The following is a 16,590-nucleotide window of genomic DNA, read 5'->3' on the forward strand; positions in this document are numbered from 1 at the left end:
TGCCTTCAATTCAGGTAAAAGAGACCCCAAACTCAAGTAGTGTAAACAATAAGGGAATTTATTGACTGACATGACTGGAAATTCAGAGATAGGGTGGGCTTCAGGGCTGGTTGACTCAGGGCTTAGGTGTGTTCCATCGCTCTGCTCTGCTTTGAAGTGTCGCCTTCAACATCAGGCTGGTAGCAAAGTGGCTGCTAGATTTCGAGCATCACATTCAGACTCAAGCGTGCCCAGAGGAAGAAGAGAGACTGTTTCTTTCTGTGCGTTTCTCCTGGGAAGGGAGAGACCTTCTGGCCCCACCTCTGCAGATGTTTCCTCACTTCTCATCGGCCTGAATTGGGTCTCAGGACTGTTCCTGAACTAGTCACTGGCAACGAGCATGGGATTGGACACAGGCAGCCTGCTGTCACCTCCTTCTGAGGTGCAGGCCTCCCTTCGGGAGAGGAGGAGGCTGAGCCAAACCAGAGGTCCAAAAGGGAGGGAAGGGAGCTGCACAGACAACAAACCGTGTCCTATACAGAGCGTGACAATTTCAGAACAGGGGACACACAGAACCATGAGTCTCATGAGGGGATTCTTCAGAAAATGCTCTGACACACGGAATCAATGATAATACAAGATGAGCAGTAAAATAAGAAGAAAAAGTAAACTACACCAAACAAGAAAAACACAAAACTCATAAAGCAAAATCATCCAGTTCTTGGCTCTGAGGAGCGCCTTCAGCGCCCAGTTACTCTCGCTCTCTGTCAGGTCTCGCCTCTGCTTCTCCACCTGCAACTGCACCCTGGCCAGGTAGCACCTGTGGTCTCCTCCACCCACCCCGGCCCCCTCTCGCTGGAGCATCTGTGCGTCAAAGAAGAGGTCGTTGCTGTGGAAGGCGCCCTCGCGCTCCTTCTCCAGCCTCTCGATCACGGCCATCAGCTGGGCCAGCTGCTCCCTCTGCTCCTCCCCGGTGGCCCGGTTGTTGAAGGCGCAGTACCTCCTCCCGCACTCCTGGACCAGGCTCCTCAGGCTGTGGTTGTCCGTGTTCGCTACATACTCGTCCAGGGAGTCGCCCCCTAAGTCCTCCTTGTGGGTGAAGAGGACGACCATGTGTCTCACGGCTCCTGCCCCAAAGACCTCCTTCACTCTCCTCACCGCCAGCGTGTCCTGGGCAGTGAAGCGCCCCAGCTGGGTCACCAGCAGCAGCACGTGGGGCCCTGGGGCCGAGAGCAGGTAGCAGTCCCCAATGTCCTTGTAGGTCTCTTGGGTCTGGGCCTTGGCCTCAAAGATGGAGGGCGTGTCAACCACCAGAATGTTCCTCCCGTTCCAGGTGCCTGTCGCCTTCTGGCACGTCCTGGTCACGGACTGGGCCGCCAGCCTGGACTCAAACGCTGGCTGGCAGAGGATGCTGTTCCCTGTGGCGCTCTTCCCGCTGCCTGTTTTGCCCACCAGGAGGATCCTCAATGGAGATGATCCTGGAGTTGAGCTCTCTTTTCCTCCACTTGTCAGAGCGCATGAAAAGTGAAGGTGTAATTGCTGGGCCTGAATGTCTGTAACCTCCAGATACAGATGTTGAACCCCTCACCCCAGTGTGATGGCATCTGGAGTTGAGGCCTTTGGGAGGTGACTTGGTTTAGATGAGGCCAGGTGGGTGGCAATCCCATGATGGAATTAGTGTCCTTATAAGAAGAGGAAGGGGGGCCAGCCCGGTGGCGCAGCAGTTAAGTTTGCATGTTCCGCTTCTCGCCGGCCCGGGGTTCGCTGGTTCAGATCCCGGGTGTGGACATGGCACCGCTTGGCAAGCCATGCTGTGGTAGGCGTCCCACATATAAAGTAGAGGAAGATGGGCATGGATGTTAGCTCAGGGCCAGACTTCCTCAGCAAAAAGAGGAGGATTGGCAGTAGTTAGCTCAGGGCTAATGTTCCTCAAAAAAAAGAAGAGGAAGGGACCAGAGCTCTCTCTCCACCATGTGAGGACACAGCACCCACAAAGTGGACTCTCACCAGACACTGAATCTGCTGGCACCTTGATCTCCGACTTCCTAGCCTCTAGAACGGTGAGGTGGCAATATCTGTTGTTTACCACCCACTGTACGCTATTGTGATCCAGCAGCCTGAACTAAGACGGTAATAAGTGCCTTTTGAGGAGGAGGAGGATCAAAGACAAAAAGGAAAAGACCCAGAGAAATGGCGTCGATGATCAATTAGGCATCACACCCTCTGTTCCCATCACCGGGCTGTGCTCAGAGCAAACACCAGACTCCCTCTCAGGTAGAGACCTGAGAGAACCCACATGGGGCTAGTGGAATAAACTACCCCAGCTGGCCAGAGCCCTTGGGACCTTTCCTTTTGGGACTGCCGAATTTTGCCACCCTTTCTGGAAATTTCTCTCTATTCAGTTCCCACCCTGAAGGCCTCAAGCTGCTATTTGATGCTCAGCGCTTCCTACAACCACTGAGATGTTCATACTCTCCTTTCCACTCCTCCCATCCGTGCCCGGTCTCTGTTGTACAAGATGACAGGGTTTTATCTGGAGAAACTTACCTTCACCAAGGACAGCACGACAGCAAACAGTCTAATAGGTTGTGTTTCCTGGGGAAATGCATTTGCTTTGTCTTGGGGTGACTCTAGTCCTGTGCCTTTCACTGCAAGGTGGGAGGTTTGCTTGCCCAGTGCTGAGTTTGTGGCCCCAAGTGTCGCGAAGAGCTCCACCAGATCCTTACCTGTGGTGACGGTGTCTTTCCCGCCCTTCTGAGGCCCTTCCATTGTGTTCTAGAGGGGAAAGATGCAGGGATTGTTCATACCGGCAGTGGATGTGACACCTGACACAAAACCCCACATTTTATAGATGAGGAAATTGAGGGGAGACAAAAGGACTACTGACGGTCACACGTAATTTAATGGATGAGCCAAGACAAAAGCCCAGGTCTGCTGACCCTCAGCCGTTCTGAGCACTAGACCGAGCCTCCTCCCGAAGAGGGTATAGACAGCGCCAACATGCCAGCACATGCATGTGGTTTCCTGTGACCTGTATTTAGCTCATAGGAGGCATTGAACATGTGCTGTCCGCCCAGAAGACCAATCAAGGAGGTTAGTGATTTCCTGTTGAGCTCCTGGTGTCTCAAGCTCTTGTCTGCCTTTAGGGTCTCAGTCCTCGCACCCCAAACTCAAGTTTGCCTGGCAAAGTATCCCCCTTTGGTAAATTCACAAAAGAAATTCCCTCCTCAGCTTCCATGGTGATGGTGGAATGGAGGGTGACCAAACATCCGCGTTTGTCCAGGAGTGAGAGCACTCCCTGATCAAAGGACCTTCAGTGTTGGAACTGGGAAAGTCCCAGGCAACCAGGATGAGTTGGTCATGCCAGGAGTAGGAGATCATCCTGAGTCCAAGCGCCGTGGAGTGGAGTGTACATCCAGTAAACAGAGGGAAGTCCTGATTTGTTAGGCTCACGGCAACTGTTACACTACAGAAGATCCATCTTCCATGTTCTTACTCGAATAGTCTTGTGCCAGTAGCTACCCCGGGGCATCTCTCTTCTGCCCACTCACCTTCTTGCATTGTCTTCCAGATACCTTTCTCCTGATCCTTCTCTTTCTTCCTACCTCCTACTTCCTGTTCTCAGGGAGGGTGTCCAGTCAGGCCCCACCCAAGAATGATTTCACAGCCTTCACTACCGGGAAAATCCCACACAATCCTCTCCAAAGCAAATCAGGACCTTGCTGTGTGCAAAGTTTCAGGGTATTTTCCTTGTAACTGTTCAAGGAGTTGATGCTGAAGAATGAATCTCCACCTGTGGAATTTCAGGGTCTATGACAGGTGAACAGAAAAAAACACTGTGAAAGAAGTGGCTTTTCCCAGTGCTCCTTGGGATCACGCCATACAGGATATGGTCCAAGCCCTCCACACACGAAACCAGCCACAGCAATTACCTTGGCAGGAAAAATAATTCCCTAAATATAAACAGCTTGGGAATCATTTGAATTTAAGTACCAAACGTCAAAACCCAGCTTCCGTCAGCCAGTTCCCAGGTAACATCACTGTAACTCCTTCTAATGCTATTTTAGAGCCAAAAGAGAAACGGTAGCAACTTTCTACACTTGGAATCTCTTCTTTGACCAAGTCCCATGGAAACTAGTCGACTCTGGCTTGTAAAGTCTGTCCCAGCATCTGTACAATTCAAGGGAGATGCATCCAAGCCGAGGAACCACCACACTGATTGTGCAGCTCAGTCCTGCATTTATGTCCAAGCAAGTGCCGCCCTGTCGGATGGAAGCTGGTCCTGAGCATTTGCTGCCATCCTGCCATCCTCGAGGGGGCTTTTCAAACAAGTATGATGGTTGGCTTAGGTGTCAGCTTGGATGGACCCTAGTACCTGGTGATTTAATCAAATACGGATCTGGGTGTTGCTGTGAGAGTATTTTGCAGATGTGGTCAAATAAAGGTGGCCCTCCAGGATGTGGGTGGGCCTCACCCAATCAGTTAAAGGCCTTAAGAGCAAACACTGAGGTTTCCCAGAGAAGAAGAAATTCTGCCTCGAGACTTCAATATCGACTCCTTCCCGAGTTTCCAGCTGCTGACCTGCCCTGCAGATTCTGGACTTAGCAGCCCCCACAATCGCAGGAGGCAATTCCGTCAAATAAACTTCTTCATATATTTATATTCTATTGGTTCTATTTCTCTGGAGAAACCGGACTGATGCCTCCATCCAGCTAAATTCTCTCCATGGAAACCCAGAGAAGGAGCAAACCTGAACGTAGTTCTCGTCTGTGGCTGGTCCCTTTCAAGGACGAGGCCTGTGGGGAGATTGGCTTTAGGATGTGGTTGCATGGAGAGCAGCACGGGGAGCATGTTCCTTAGAGATCAGCTTGTTCCCAATGCTGATGATTTTGAAACCGAGATGCTCTGTCTTCCGGTGAACTGCCCTTGAGTCATCTTGAATTGTGGTCTCCGGAGAGGGCTAGGGACGAGGGGGTCCTGAGCCTCCGAGGGAAATGCACAGCTGCCAGGAAAGTGACAGGAGTGGTGAGCACTGAGGGGCAGAGAAGGTGGTGCTGGAAGAGATGCAGACAGGGGGCTGTAGGAGGGCGGGAGCTGTTGCGCCTGGACTCCTGGAGACAGGAGTGAGCTCAGAGATCAGGTGACACCATCCACTCCTTTTAAATGTGAGGAAACAGAGACTTCTGGGTCGGGGGTACATAATACAGCCATTGCACAAAGAGGCCTGTGCCCAGGGCTGTGGGATGAAAGGCCATCAAAGGGAGATGGCAACCCCTTCCCAATGTTTCCCCGCAAACTGGGAGCCCAGGCAGGACCTGGGTGTGCTGTGGGGTGTGCTGGGAGGGGTCGGTCCTCGGGCCCTCAGGCACCATCAAACAGTGCTACTCACGTGATGTGTTTGGCCAGGCGACTGGTAGCAGGCCATTTATTCGGAGAATGAGAGGCTTAAATTGCTGCTCTCTCAGAAGCCAGCCTGCATAGAAAGAGAAGTGAAAAAGGGACTCCTTCGCAAGAACCGTCTAGGTTTTACTCAGTTTTCTCAATTACTTGTTGAGGATTTTTTCCCTCTGCAGTCACCGTGCCGCCTCTAGTGCAAACCGCCACAGCTCGGCCACTGGGTTCAGGGCTCCCAGGGTGTCCCCTTCCCTGCTCCGTCCCCTGCAGACACTGCACCCTCGCTGCCACATCTCTCCCTCAGGACTTCACCATCATCCTGCTTCCCCCGCTCAACAGCCTGTTCAGGGCTGGCCATCAGCACCCTCCTCATTTTATATCCATCGATCCCTCCATTAGTTCACTTAAAAATGGTACTAAACACCTCTATTGCCAGGCATTCCTCTCCCTGCACTTGGAGGACAGATCGACCCGTTCCAAGAACAGCTCCTGCCACAGAATCATGATTCCCTCCACCCACCTCGTGAAGCCCTATTGCCTGCACCATCTCCACCACACAGGACTGAAAGAAGCCTGTAGGGATGGGAAAGGGAGGGACACGCTTGGGAAATGGTGGGATGGTCTGGAACTTGGGCAGATTATCCTACCCTCATTTGCCAAAAGTAGTGATACCATCCTCCCTGCTTGCTCTCCTGGAGCATTGGAGACGGATGGCACGCTGGTCAGGAAAGGTTAACGAGGTGCCCTCATGAGAAACTGCCACTGTCAAGGGTGTGAGGCAGGGGAATGCCCCAGGAGCAAAGCCCTGCTGTTTATAACTCCATCCTGGCTGACGAGGGGGGAGAAATAATGTTCGTAAGGAATAAACTGCATTTATCAGAAAAAAAGCAAATGGTTTACCTGAGCAGATCAACGTGAGTCCTACTCTGAAATCTTTCTCTTCTCTTTAAGGTGGAAACTCTTTCCACCAAATTGTATTTAAAAAACAATAAGATAAAATTGAAAGATGAGCTTTCAGCCTGTTCTTCAAAGGGCATCCTATGACTTCTGGGGACAAGTGGGCGGGGGATTCAGGCCATTATCCATCACGCAGCAACGTGTGAGCACCTATACATGCCCCAGAAATGGGCGCAGCAGCCATTCTGTGCGCACGTGAAAACACTTTTGCACAAACACGAGAAATAAGCTTGTTAGTATCACCAGAGGGCTACAGTCTGAGCTCACTCAGTGCGAACTTTAGGTTCTGAAATATATGGTAGCAGTAATTTTTCAGCTTGCACTTAGTTCAGGCATTGGGGTATATAAAAGTCTGGACCATGATTATTCAGGTGACCCAGAAGCCCTCAGAAAAGCCTGAGGAAGAAGCTTTTTGGCTATGGTCTGTTTTTAATAAGAGCTCCTTTTCCTTCTCCCCACCATGTCTCTGTAACACTTGTGTGCCAAAGAAATTCTCTGCCAGGGTTAGTCCAGAGAATGGAGACCCAGACAAGCCAAGGAACGCTGCATCCCGAACGTGGCCATCCGCTGCCCTCACTGTTCCAAACTGGCCCGTGGTGCATCTCCCCACCCCACCGTTTCCTCTCCTTCATAAAGACGGTTTCCTGTATGTGATTCTAGACGGCAGCAGACACGGAACTGAAGACAGGCACCTTGCTGGAGACGTTCTATGACCCTGACCTCCCTCTAGGTTCTCTGTCAAATGCCCTGTTCTCAGGTTCCCCGTGCTTTGACCCGAGAGGGAAACAAGGTTTAGTAGGTTCCTTCACCGAGGTGGACCTGCATTTCCACAGAAACCAGGAGACGTCCACCCCCACCCCCCGCAGTAGGCAGAGTGACAAGCACTTAAGAGGGGGACTCTGGCGGGCCCTGGGTCCCCACACGGCCCTGCTCGGTGCTCCTCCTCTGCCTCCGGGCGCTGGCCCTGCTGGGGCCCCTGGGGGGCCTGAAGCACCTCTCTGGGGACATTCTTAGTGTGAAGGGGCAGTTTGATCTGCCACTTGGACTTGTGAGTTCAGATTAATATAGAAAAACAGCCACAAGCAGAAAGGTGGGCTACGGGTGCCTCTGGGGTCTCTGCTCAGTGTGGAGGGGAGGGCAGCCACAACGCAGGCAACAGGCACAACTCACCGTTTGCAAATGAAAGCCCTGCTTCACTTACAATGTTAACACTCCCCTATTGATACTGTGATTTAACTTCTCAGACAACATTAGCTACCACCCGGAATGCGGGGATGCGTGCCCTCCTGCTGTAGAGGACGGAAAGGCGTGCTTTTAACATGTGGAAGGCACGATGGATTTTCTTGTTATTAGCTAGAAATGTCTCTCCCATCTCATTTTTGCCAGGAAAAAGAAAAGAAGGCTAAGGATGAACTCCTCCAAAACAAAAATAAGTATTTTGGGGAGACATTTATCAGTTCCAAACTGACTTATCATGAATACTTTTGTGCCTAAAGTTAACTCATTCAGCTATCTCGGCATATATTTTGTACACATTTGATACACACGGAAGGGACATTGCCCAAAGGTACCAAATCCACACGGGCCTTGTGAGTTTTTGTGGTGGAGGTGAACACATAGGTTTAACTGCCTTAAGCTGCCCAGGCCGATACTCCTGCGTCCACAGCATGGAGAGAAGACTGTGGGTCTTGAGCAGCTACTTCCTGTGCACTGGAGAAAATGCAAATTGGTCATGGAAAACAGAGTCTCGATTCTGTCTTCAAGCATTCCCTCAGCGACTATGTAGCCTGAGATGGGAGGCCTTCCATTTGGGACAATTGTATGCCTTTTCCTCTTAATTGCCTATTCATATTCTTAGTTGATTTTTTTCTGTTAAATTATATGTACTTTTCTTGTTGATTCAAGAAAGGCCTTTATTTATGATACAAGAAAACAAAATATTACCTGCTCTATAGAACACCTGTTCACAGTCCTTTTCTGCCCCTTTCATTTCCATGTTCAGAGTGTTAATGGCTGCTCAGGCCTCCTCTTTTCTTTCAGCGCTATCTCATGGAATTCTAGTGATGGCTTTTCAAACCATAGGAGCTTCTAATTGCTGCTGAAAGAAATGTCAGCAATAAAGAAGGGGAAAAATTGTTCTTTTCCCTGACAGCTACAGAGAAAAACAGCAAATATTATTCCTACAAAGGAGTCTGTGAGATATCGAGTGCTTGAAAATTGTAGCTCTGGCCCGTGAAAATAACCTTTCATCTCCAAAAGTCTGTGAAATTATGGTCGTCTTACTTAGTAATGTGCTTCTCTATTAGTGAGATGTAAATTGAAAGCTAGAAATTCCTAACCAGTCGAAATACTTAGGAGATTTCTTAGACAACTCCAAAGGAGATCCCTGATATTTCCCTCTTCTACCACAGGCATGCAGGAACAAAATGAAACACGACAAAATAGTCAAAGAGTTTGAGACTCTTGCCTCATTTAAATTCACATACGCGAAGTAAAACAGAACTGTCCACTGTTGTCAATGTCTTGCCAAGACCACCCCCTGCTGTTTGTCTCTTAATTAAGTTTTTTGCTCAGTCTGAAAATCTTAACAAATGTTTTCTTTATGGCTTCTGTCATCCTTAAAAAGCCCTCCTTTCTCATCTCTTTATTTAAAAATATATTACTTGTGTCCACTCAAAAATCTGCACATGAATATTTATAGCAGCTTTGTTTGTAATTACCAAAACTTGGAAGCAACCGAGATGTCTTTCCATAGGGGAATGGATAAAAGTACGGTGGTACCTCCAGATAATGAAATTTTATTCAATGCTAAAAAGAAATGAGCTATCAAGCCATGAAAAGACACAGAGGAAACTTAAATGCATATTACGAAGTGAAAGATGCCAATCTCAAAAGGCTACATACTGCACAATTCTAACACCATAACCTTTTGGAAAAGGCGAAACTATGGAGACAGTAAAAGATCAGTGGTTTCCAGGGGTGGGGGTCATGGATGAATAAGTGGAGCACAGATGACTTTTAGGGCAGTGAAATTATTCTGTATGATATTGTAATGCTGGATACATGTCACTATACATTTGTCAAAACCCATAGAAAGTACAACACAAAGACTGAATCCTCCTGTAAACTGTGGACTTTAATTAATAACACTGTTTCAATATTGGCTTCTCAACTGCAACAAACATACCACACTAATGCAACATATGAATTTGGGGGAACACAAGCATCCAGACCATAGCAAGCATTAAATGCATATTTCAAAAATAAGAAAGTTCTCAAAAAAGTAATTTTTGCATCCACCTTAAGAAACTAGAGAAAGAAGAGCAAAGCAGACACAAAGCAAGTAGAAAGGTCAAAACATGATAAAAATGAGAGCAGAAATCATGAAATTAAAAACAGATAAAACGATAGAGAAATATCAATGAACCCAAAAACTGTTTCTTTGAAAAGACCAATAAAATTAATAAACCTCTAAAAAATATTTTCCAAGCAAAAAAAAGGAGAAGACACAAACTACCAAGATCACCAATAAAAGAGGAGACACCACTACCCACCCCACAGAAATTAAATAGCCATTAGGGAAATGCTGTGAACAACTCTATGCCCATAGACTTGATGCTTTAGGTGAAATCATCTTTAAATAGTCTTTCAATTCCTTGAAAGACACAAACTACCAAAGCACACTCAAGAAGAAACAGATAGCCTAAATAGTCCTACATCTCTCAAGGAAATTAAATTTATACTTTAAAACCTTCCAAAAAAAGAAACTCCAGGCCCAGATTATTTTGTTGTCTAATTCTATCAAGTATTTAAAGAAAAAATAATGTCAGCTCTACATTACCCCTTCTGAAAGTAAAAAAGGAACACTTCCCAACTCATTTTACAAAGCCAGCATTAACACTAAAATCAGGGAAAGACATTGTAAGAAACAAAAGTTGTCATTTATCTCTCATAAACATAGATGCAAAGTTCCTCAACAAATTGTCAGCGGATGAAATCCAGTAATATATAAAAAGGGTAATACCCACGAGTGTGTTTCATCACAGAAACGCAAGGCTGATTCCACATTCAAGCATCAGTCAGTGCAATTCACCGTGTACAGACTAATGAAGAAAAACCATGTAATCATCTCAATAGATGCAGGATAGCATTTGACAAAATTCAAGAACCATTATAAAACTCTGAAAGTAAGAATAGAAAGTAAGTTCTACAATCTAGTAAAAGGCATCTACAAATATATATAATGGTGAAATACTGAATGATTTCACCCTAAGATGGGAGAAGTAGCAAATTTGAAACTATAGTATCCTAGAGTTCAACTACTCAGCAAATATATTGTAGCTAATGAGAGCCAAGTTTCTCACTGTCACAGAAAGAAATTACAAATGAGCAAAAGAAGAATGCTAGAATAAACTGGTGCTGGACTGGAGTCAGAAATATCAGTATCAGTATCTTTTAGTACCAAAAAGTAAGGAAGTGCAAAATTAAGGGGTTGGGGGTTGGCAGCACATCAAAAGGAGACAAGAGGCAACCTGAAAGAGCTCCCAATGGCCAAAGTTTTCTTTAGATATAGATATAGATATAGATACAGATATAGATACAGATACAGATATAGATATAGATATAGATATATATCTTTGTGAGGAAGATTGGTCCTGAGCCAACATCTGTGGCAATCTCCCTCTATTTTTCTTTTTTCATATGTGGGATGCAACCACAGCCTGGCTTGATGAGTGGTGTGTAGGTCCGAGCCCAGGATCCAAACCTGTGAACCCCAGGCCACTGAAGCAGAGGGTGTGAACTTAACAACTACGCCACTGGGCTGGCCCCCATCTCAATGGCCAAAGCTTTCTTTTTATACAGATAGTCCAGCTAATAAACACAGAGGGAATGATAAAATTAAAGTATCAGCATTTTATAACCGCAATAAATGAATGGATCTAAGCAGTGATCCTAAACGATTGCTAGGTATCACTAAAGAGATGCAACCAGCCACCATACGCCTCCAGAAGGAAGTGGACGCACCATTTACAAGCTGCAATGTATGAACCTGATGTGGATCCATATTCAAGTAAAATGTAAAAAGAATTATGACAGGAAACTGCAAAAACTGCCTGGATATTTAATATTAAATATTTGTTTTTCAGATGTGATATTAATAAAAGGGAGAATCCTACTGCTTTAGAGTTATTTGCTGAAATGTGTACAGATGAAATGATATGACATCGAGGACTGGCTTTCAAAGAATCAGGAGAGGAAGGGATAGAGGTTTAGATGAAACGAGATTGCCCACAATTGACAACGGTTGACACATAATGATGGATACATTGGGTTCTGTGCACTATTTTTTCCAACTTCTCCATATATAGAATTTTCCATTTAAAAAGTTTTCAAAATATATTGACAAAGGTTTATCAAAATGTGCAATATTTCAATTCTTTCCAAATGTTTTAGATATATTGGGTTAAAGAGGATACCTTTCAGCCTCTCAGTGAAGGAGTAAGAAATACGGTATCGTGATTTGATAGGTCTTGGTAAAGGCTTTTTGGTGTGTTTCCCAGATATTTTGAAATCTAATGTCCCTAATGACTGGCTAATAAATCCTTTTGCAAGGCAAGCAGTTTACACTGTTTTGTTTTCAACAAAAAGGAAGACAGATATATCCATTAATAGACAATTAAAAATTAATGTTAGATCACTATGTGTGTTTTGGCATTTATCTTGGAAAGAGTTCAAAGAATTGAGTGTCACTGCTGTAACAAAATTGTCTCCATTCCTATTTATTTATGTGAATGAGGTTTCTCCGTGCCTACACTGATTAAAACAAAAGATTTTCCAACATAAAAATCCATTACGATAAGATACAATGCTGTGAAGGAGGTAAATGGACAGTCAAGGAGAAAAAAAACCTGTAAAGTTTCTATTAGAAAAGACCCTGTTCATGTATTTTTTAAATAGCTTATGATCGGTATTCAATTTCTATGTTATTTATAATATTTTTAAAGAAATAGCAATTTTATTTTCAAATGTTAAAACTACAATGTGCCAGAAATTGCATTCTTTGCAAGCATTCACAAGGAAAAAAATTTTAGAAGTTCAGTTTAAAATGCTCAAGACAGCACCTAGATTTTAAAAATTCTTTTAGAGAATACACAAGCAAAAAACTTTGAAGACCATTGCTCTAAAGAAACTCTTACAGGAATGTATGAAGATATTTTTATAAGAAACCTCATAATGGTAAAAGCTAGGAACAACCCAAATATCCATCAACAGTAGATTGGATAAACAAATCGTAGAATACCCATACAAGGGAATAATATGCAGCAGTAAAAACGAACAAAACACAGTTACCTGCGTCAATGTGGATAAACACCACATACATTATGTTGAACAAAAGAAGCAATTTCCGGGAGCATACAGAGTCGGATTCCGTTGTTTCTAGAGGCAGAAACACAGGAAGTGAGGCAAAAGCTCATCAGTAGGGATATCATGGGAATATTGTGCAGCCATTAAAAAGGACTATTAGGATGGCTAAAATTAAATAGACTGGCCGCACTAAGTGCTGGCAAGGATGTGGAGGAACTGGTTGGGATATAAAATGGTGCAATCACTTTGGAAAACAGTTGGTCAGTTTCTTAGTCTAAGCTAGCCATCCAGGAAGAAAAGGCAATTCTTTCTCCAACCATTCCAACAATAACTCCAGGACTGAGTCTTGTGGGACAGCCTCAGATCACAAGCCCACCCCCAAATCCATCACTGTGGCCACGGTGACAGGATGCACCGATTGGCCTGGATCAGGTGCTCACCCCGGATCCCCTCGGGTGAGAGGGGGTGAAGTTAGGTCACTTACAGCACAGGGACTGGAAGTGGGGGACTGTTTCCAGAGGAAAAGCAGAGGCTTGTTCCCAGAAAGAGCGGGAATGGATGCTAAGCAGCAAAAACAAATGACGTTTGTTAAAATTGTCCCAAAAAGATTAATCAAAATTGAATGTTTCCATTCAGGTATCCACAGTGTTGGTGCACACTAGAACAACGTGGTTTTGGGACTTATTTATGCATAATTCTAGTAAGTATATATCATTTCTAGGTTACTTTCGAGTTTTCTTTGCAATTTTTACCTATTTTCAGCCAGTGATGCCCTCTCTACCAATGTATACCTGTCTTTCCTGTCCCACCAACAGTGGTGACTATTTCCAGCCTCTCCCACGGAAGAGGAGGGCATCTCTGCCCGCCCTCCCTCCTCATTCCCATGCCTCCCACCTGCCGCCACCTCTGCTCCTCCTTCTTCCGGGTCAGGGCCACTGCTGGATCCCGTCGCTCCTCTGGCTGGCTTTCTCCCTTGTTTTTCCAGAGGAGATCGTCAAATATCTATGATAAAAAAAGGTCTATGAGAGCAAACTTTCTGAATTTCTTACAGTGTGAAAAAATTCTTTTTTTCTGCCCCTTCGTTCAATAGCTGGATTGACTGCATTTAAAAATCCCAGTCCAAAACCGTTTTCTCTCAAAATTCTGACATTGCTCCATCTGTCCCCCAGCTTACATTAGGTCTGATGCCAATCTGATGCCTATACCTCTGTGAGGGCCTATACGTTTGTTACTGTGTTGTTTGTTGTTTAAGGTCTGGAATCTTCTCCTTAGACTTTGTTAGTTGTCAGTGCCACCAAGTCCATTCCCCGTCTAGAACCCTGCCTGGTCTTTGCATCATCATCTCACCTCCCAGTGCTATTTCAGAGGGTTTGCGTGGCCAGTTTTGTCAGAAGTGGGTGACCAGGTCCTTCTTCCTAGTCTGTCTAGCCCGGAAGCTCTGCTGAAACCTGCCCACCATGGGTGACCCTGATGGTATTTGAAATACCAGTGGCACAGCTTTCAGCATCACAGCAACACACAGCCACCACAGTGTGACAATGACAGACGAGTGATGTGGTTCCCTGGCGGGAAAATGAACCTGGGCCTCGGCAGCGAGAGCACCAAATCTTAACCACTAGACCCCCGGGACTGAAATTTCATGAAGATGGGTCGGAGTGTGAAACAGTATATTTTTTCCTATTTCTTGTGCTTCCCACTAAGTGGGCTTTTCATGCTGCAAATGAAAATCCTTCCTTAACTCTGTGTGATTTGCTTCTTATTGACCTTTCCTCCCTAGCCCTTTCTCTGCCCTCTCTTTCAGACGCTCCCGCTGGAGGAGATTTCCCTAGCAAAACCGTGGCCATGGGGATTGTCCTCTTTCACTCTTATCTTGTCTTTCATATTTCAGGCCTCTTTCTCTTTTCATTCTTTTATGTTCTAGATTTTTCTTGGACTTTTTTTAACTTCAGCAACTATATTTTTAATCTCCAAGTAACTCTTGCCCCTAATGGTCTCTGCACCTAGTGTGTTCTTATTGCTGATAGATGCGATGTGGTCCCACTGTCTTCATCTTGCTCAAGGTGCTATTTGGATGCTCTTCATTTCCCTCTGTCCCTCTTAGGGTCTGTTTTTCTGTCAGCTCAGTGAGCCTTGTGCTTCCCTCACGTACCTGGTCGTCCTTGGCTCTCTGTTCATTCTTACAAAGGAAGGAGGAGGCAGTCTGTGCGGGCTGCCTCTGCCCATGTGCAGACTTTCCCCAGGCCACCGCCTACCCAGGAGTCTGATTAGGGGCCCCTGTCTGTCAGGCAGGGAGTCCCAACTCCCAAAATGTCTGCAAAAGGGGCCTTTGCTCTGCAGTGTCACGGCCCTGCTGGGAATCTCAGCTCTCCCCAGAGAGATGGCTCAGTCACTTTGGAGGATGGCTCTTCCAGGTTTGTGAGCTTTTGTGCTCTCTGCCTCGGGCCACACTGCACCCTGGGTTCTCCGTGCAGGTGGGGTCATTCCACGGACCCGAGGATGTCACGTGGTCTCGCTTTCAAGAAGTAAAGTGACAGGGGCTGGCCCCGTGGCCGAGTGGTTAAGTTCGCGCGCTCCGCTGCAGGCGGCCCAGTGTTTCGTTGGTTCGAATCTGGGCGCGGACACGGCACTGCTCATCGGACCACACTGAGGCAGCATCCCACATACCACAACTAGAAGAACCCACAACGAAGAATACACAACTGTGTACCGGGGGGCTTTGGGGAGAAAAAGGAAAAAATAAAATCTTTAAAAAAAAAAAAAGAAGTAAAGTGACAAAAGCAGATGGTTTAGTGATGAAGCCACATAGATGCTGGCTGAGAGAGGACAGAGAGGATCCAGGGGAGGCCTTTCTTTAATTTTTTAAAAGTTCTTTAATGATTTAATTTAAATTACTTTTTTGATTAAGGAATATTCAAAATATGCGAAGGGTACACAATGAAAAGTCTCACTCCTACCTCATCTCCTAGATGCTCAGTTTCCTCACCTTGAGGTGGCCAAGTCTTTGTGTTTCCTTCCAAAATGATCCTACGCATATGTAAATAATATGCATATATTTATGTATATGTGTCCGTATATTTGCATGCATTGCAAAGAATATACGCAATCTCTTCTGCTACAGATCTGTTTCATAACCCAAATTTGCTGACAAGGGAGTGGTAAATCTGGAGAATGGTGATAGCACAGTGTGGAGTCGCGTTGGTGCACAGGTGATTTTTCCCAGAACTGTGATGTGTATCCCACCGCATAACAGCAATGGAGCAACACACCTCGTTTCATTCTTAGAAGTGGCCCCCAGCTCAGGACACTTCGAGTGCAGCAACCTAGGATTTGGGACCTAGAGATTCCTGGGCAACCAAGTTCAATGCCAGTTACTGGATCCCAGTCTTTCAGACTATTAACTAAAAGTCTTTCAATGCAAGTGACTTAAGGAAAAGATTATTGGTCACACACCCAAATGGTCAAGAGTGAATCTGGCTTCAGGCACTGCTGCAGTCAGAGCTCGAGCAATATCATCAGCAGTGGTTTTTCCCATCTCTCAGCTCTGACTTCCACAAGCTTTCTTCCTTCTCAGGCTCCTGGCGTGTCTCTGGCGGCTCCAGGAGGACCTCTCATGGGGCAATATGGCTGCTGCAGCTCCAGCTTTACATCCTTCCAGGTTCAAGTTCAGCGTAAAAAGCAAGAGCCTCTTCTGGTAGCCCTAAGATGTATTCGCATGTGACCGGCTTGGGCCATGTGCCCACTCCTGAAACAACCACCCTGGTCTGAGGGAAACAATCTGATGTTTGATCTAAGATTGGGTCACGTGCTTTATCCCTGGAACTGAGGATAAAGCGCCACCACGAACACACAGCTGGACAATGAGAGAGAAGTGGATCCCCAAATGGAACTCCAGGG

General features: G+C 46.0%; 2 protein-coding genes across 2 annotated transcripts in view; both read right to left on the reverse strand.

Annotated features, from left to right (window-relative positions):
• Positions 1-37: 37 nt before the first annotated feature.
• The window catches only part of LOC111772168 (GTPase IMAP family member 1-like), a 40,385-nt gene continuing 23,832 nt past the window's right edge, over positions 38-16,590 (reverse strand). Inside the window, 5 exon segments of the mRNA XM_070264314.1 lie at positions 38-4,981; positions 5,369-5,452; positions 8,275-8,425; positions 12,682-12,768; positions 13,591-13,698. The gene's annotated coding sequence lies outside the window, so the exon portion shown is untranslated.
• Positions 44-16,590, reverse strand: part of LOC138923702 (GTPase IMAP family member 5-like) — a 37,757-nt gene continuing 21,210 nt past the window's right edge. Inside the window, exons 3-5 of the mRNA XM_070264312.1 lie at positions 13,591-13,698; positions 2,527-2,754; positions 44-1,539 (exon numbers count right to left, since the gene is read on the reverse strand). Of these exons, the coding sequence (XP_070120413.1) occupies positions 604-1,539; positions 2,527-2,754; positions 13,591-13,698 (1,272 nt within the window). The 3' untranslated portion in view covers positions 44-603. The remainder of the gene's footprint in view (positions 1,540-2,526; positions 2,755-13,590; positions 13,699-16,590) is intronic.

The sequence above is a fragment of the Equus caballus genome, chromosome 4, assembly GCF_041296265.1.
Source record: "Equus caballus isolate H_3958 breed thoroughbred chromosome 4, TB-T2T, whole genome shotgun sequence".
Taxonomy (NCBI): Eukaryota; Metazoa; Chordata; class Mammalia; order Perissodactyla; family Equidae; genus Equus; species Equus caballus.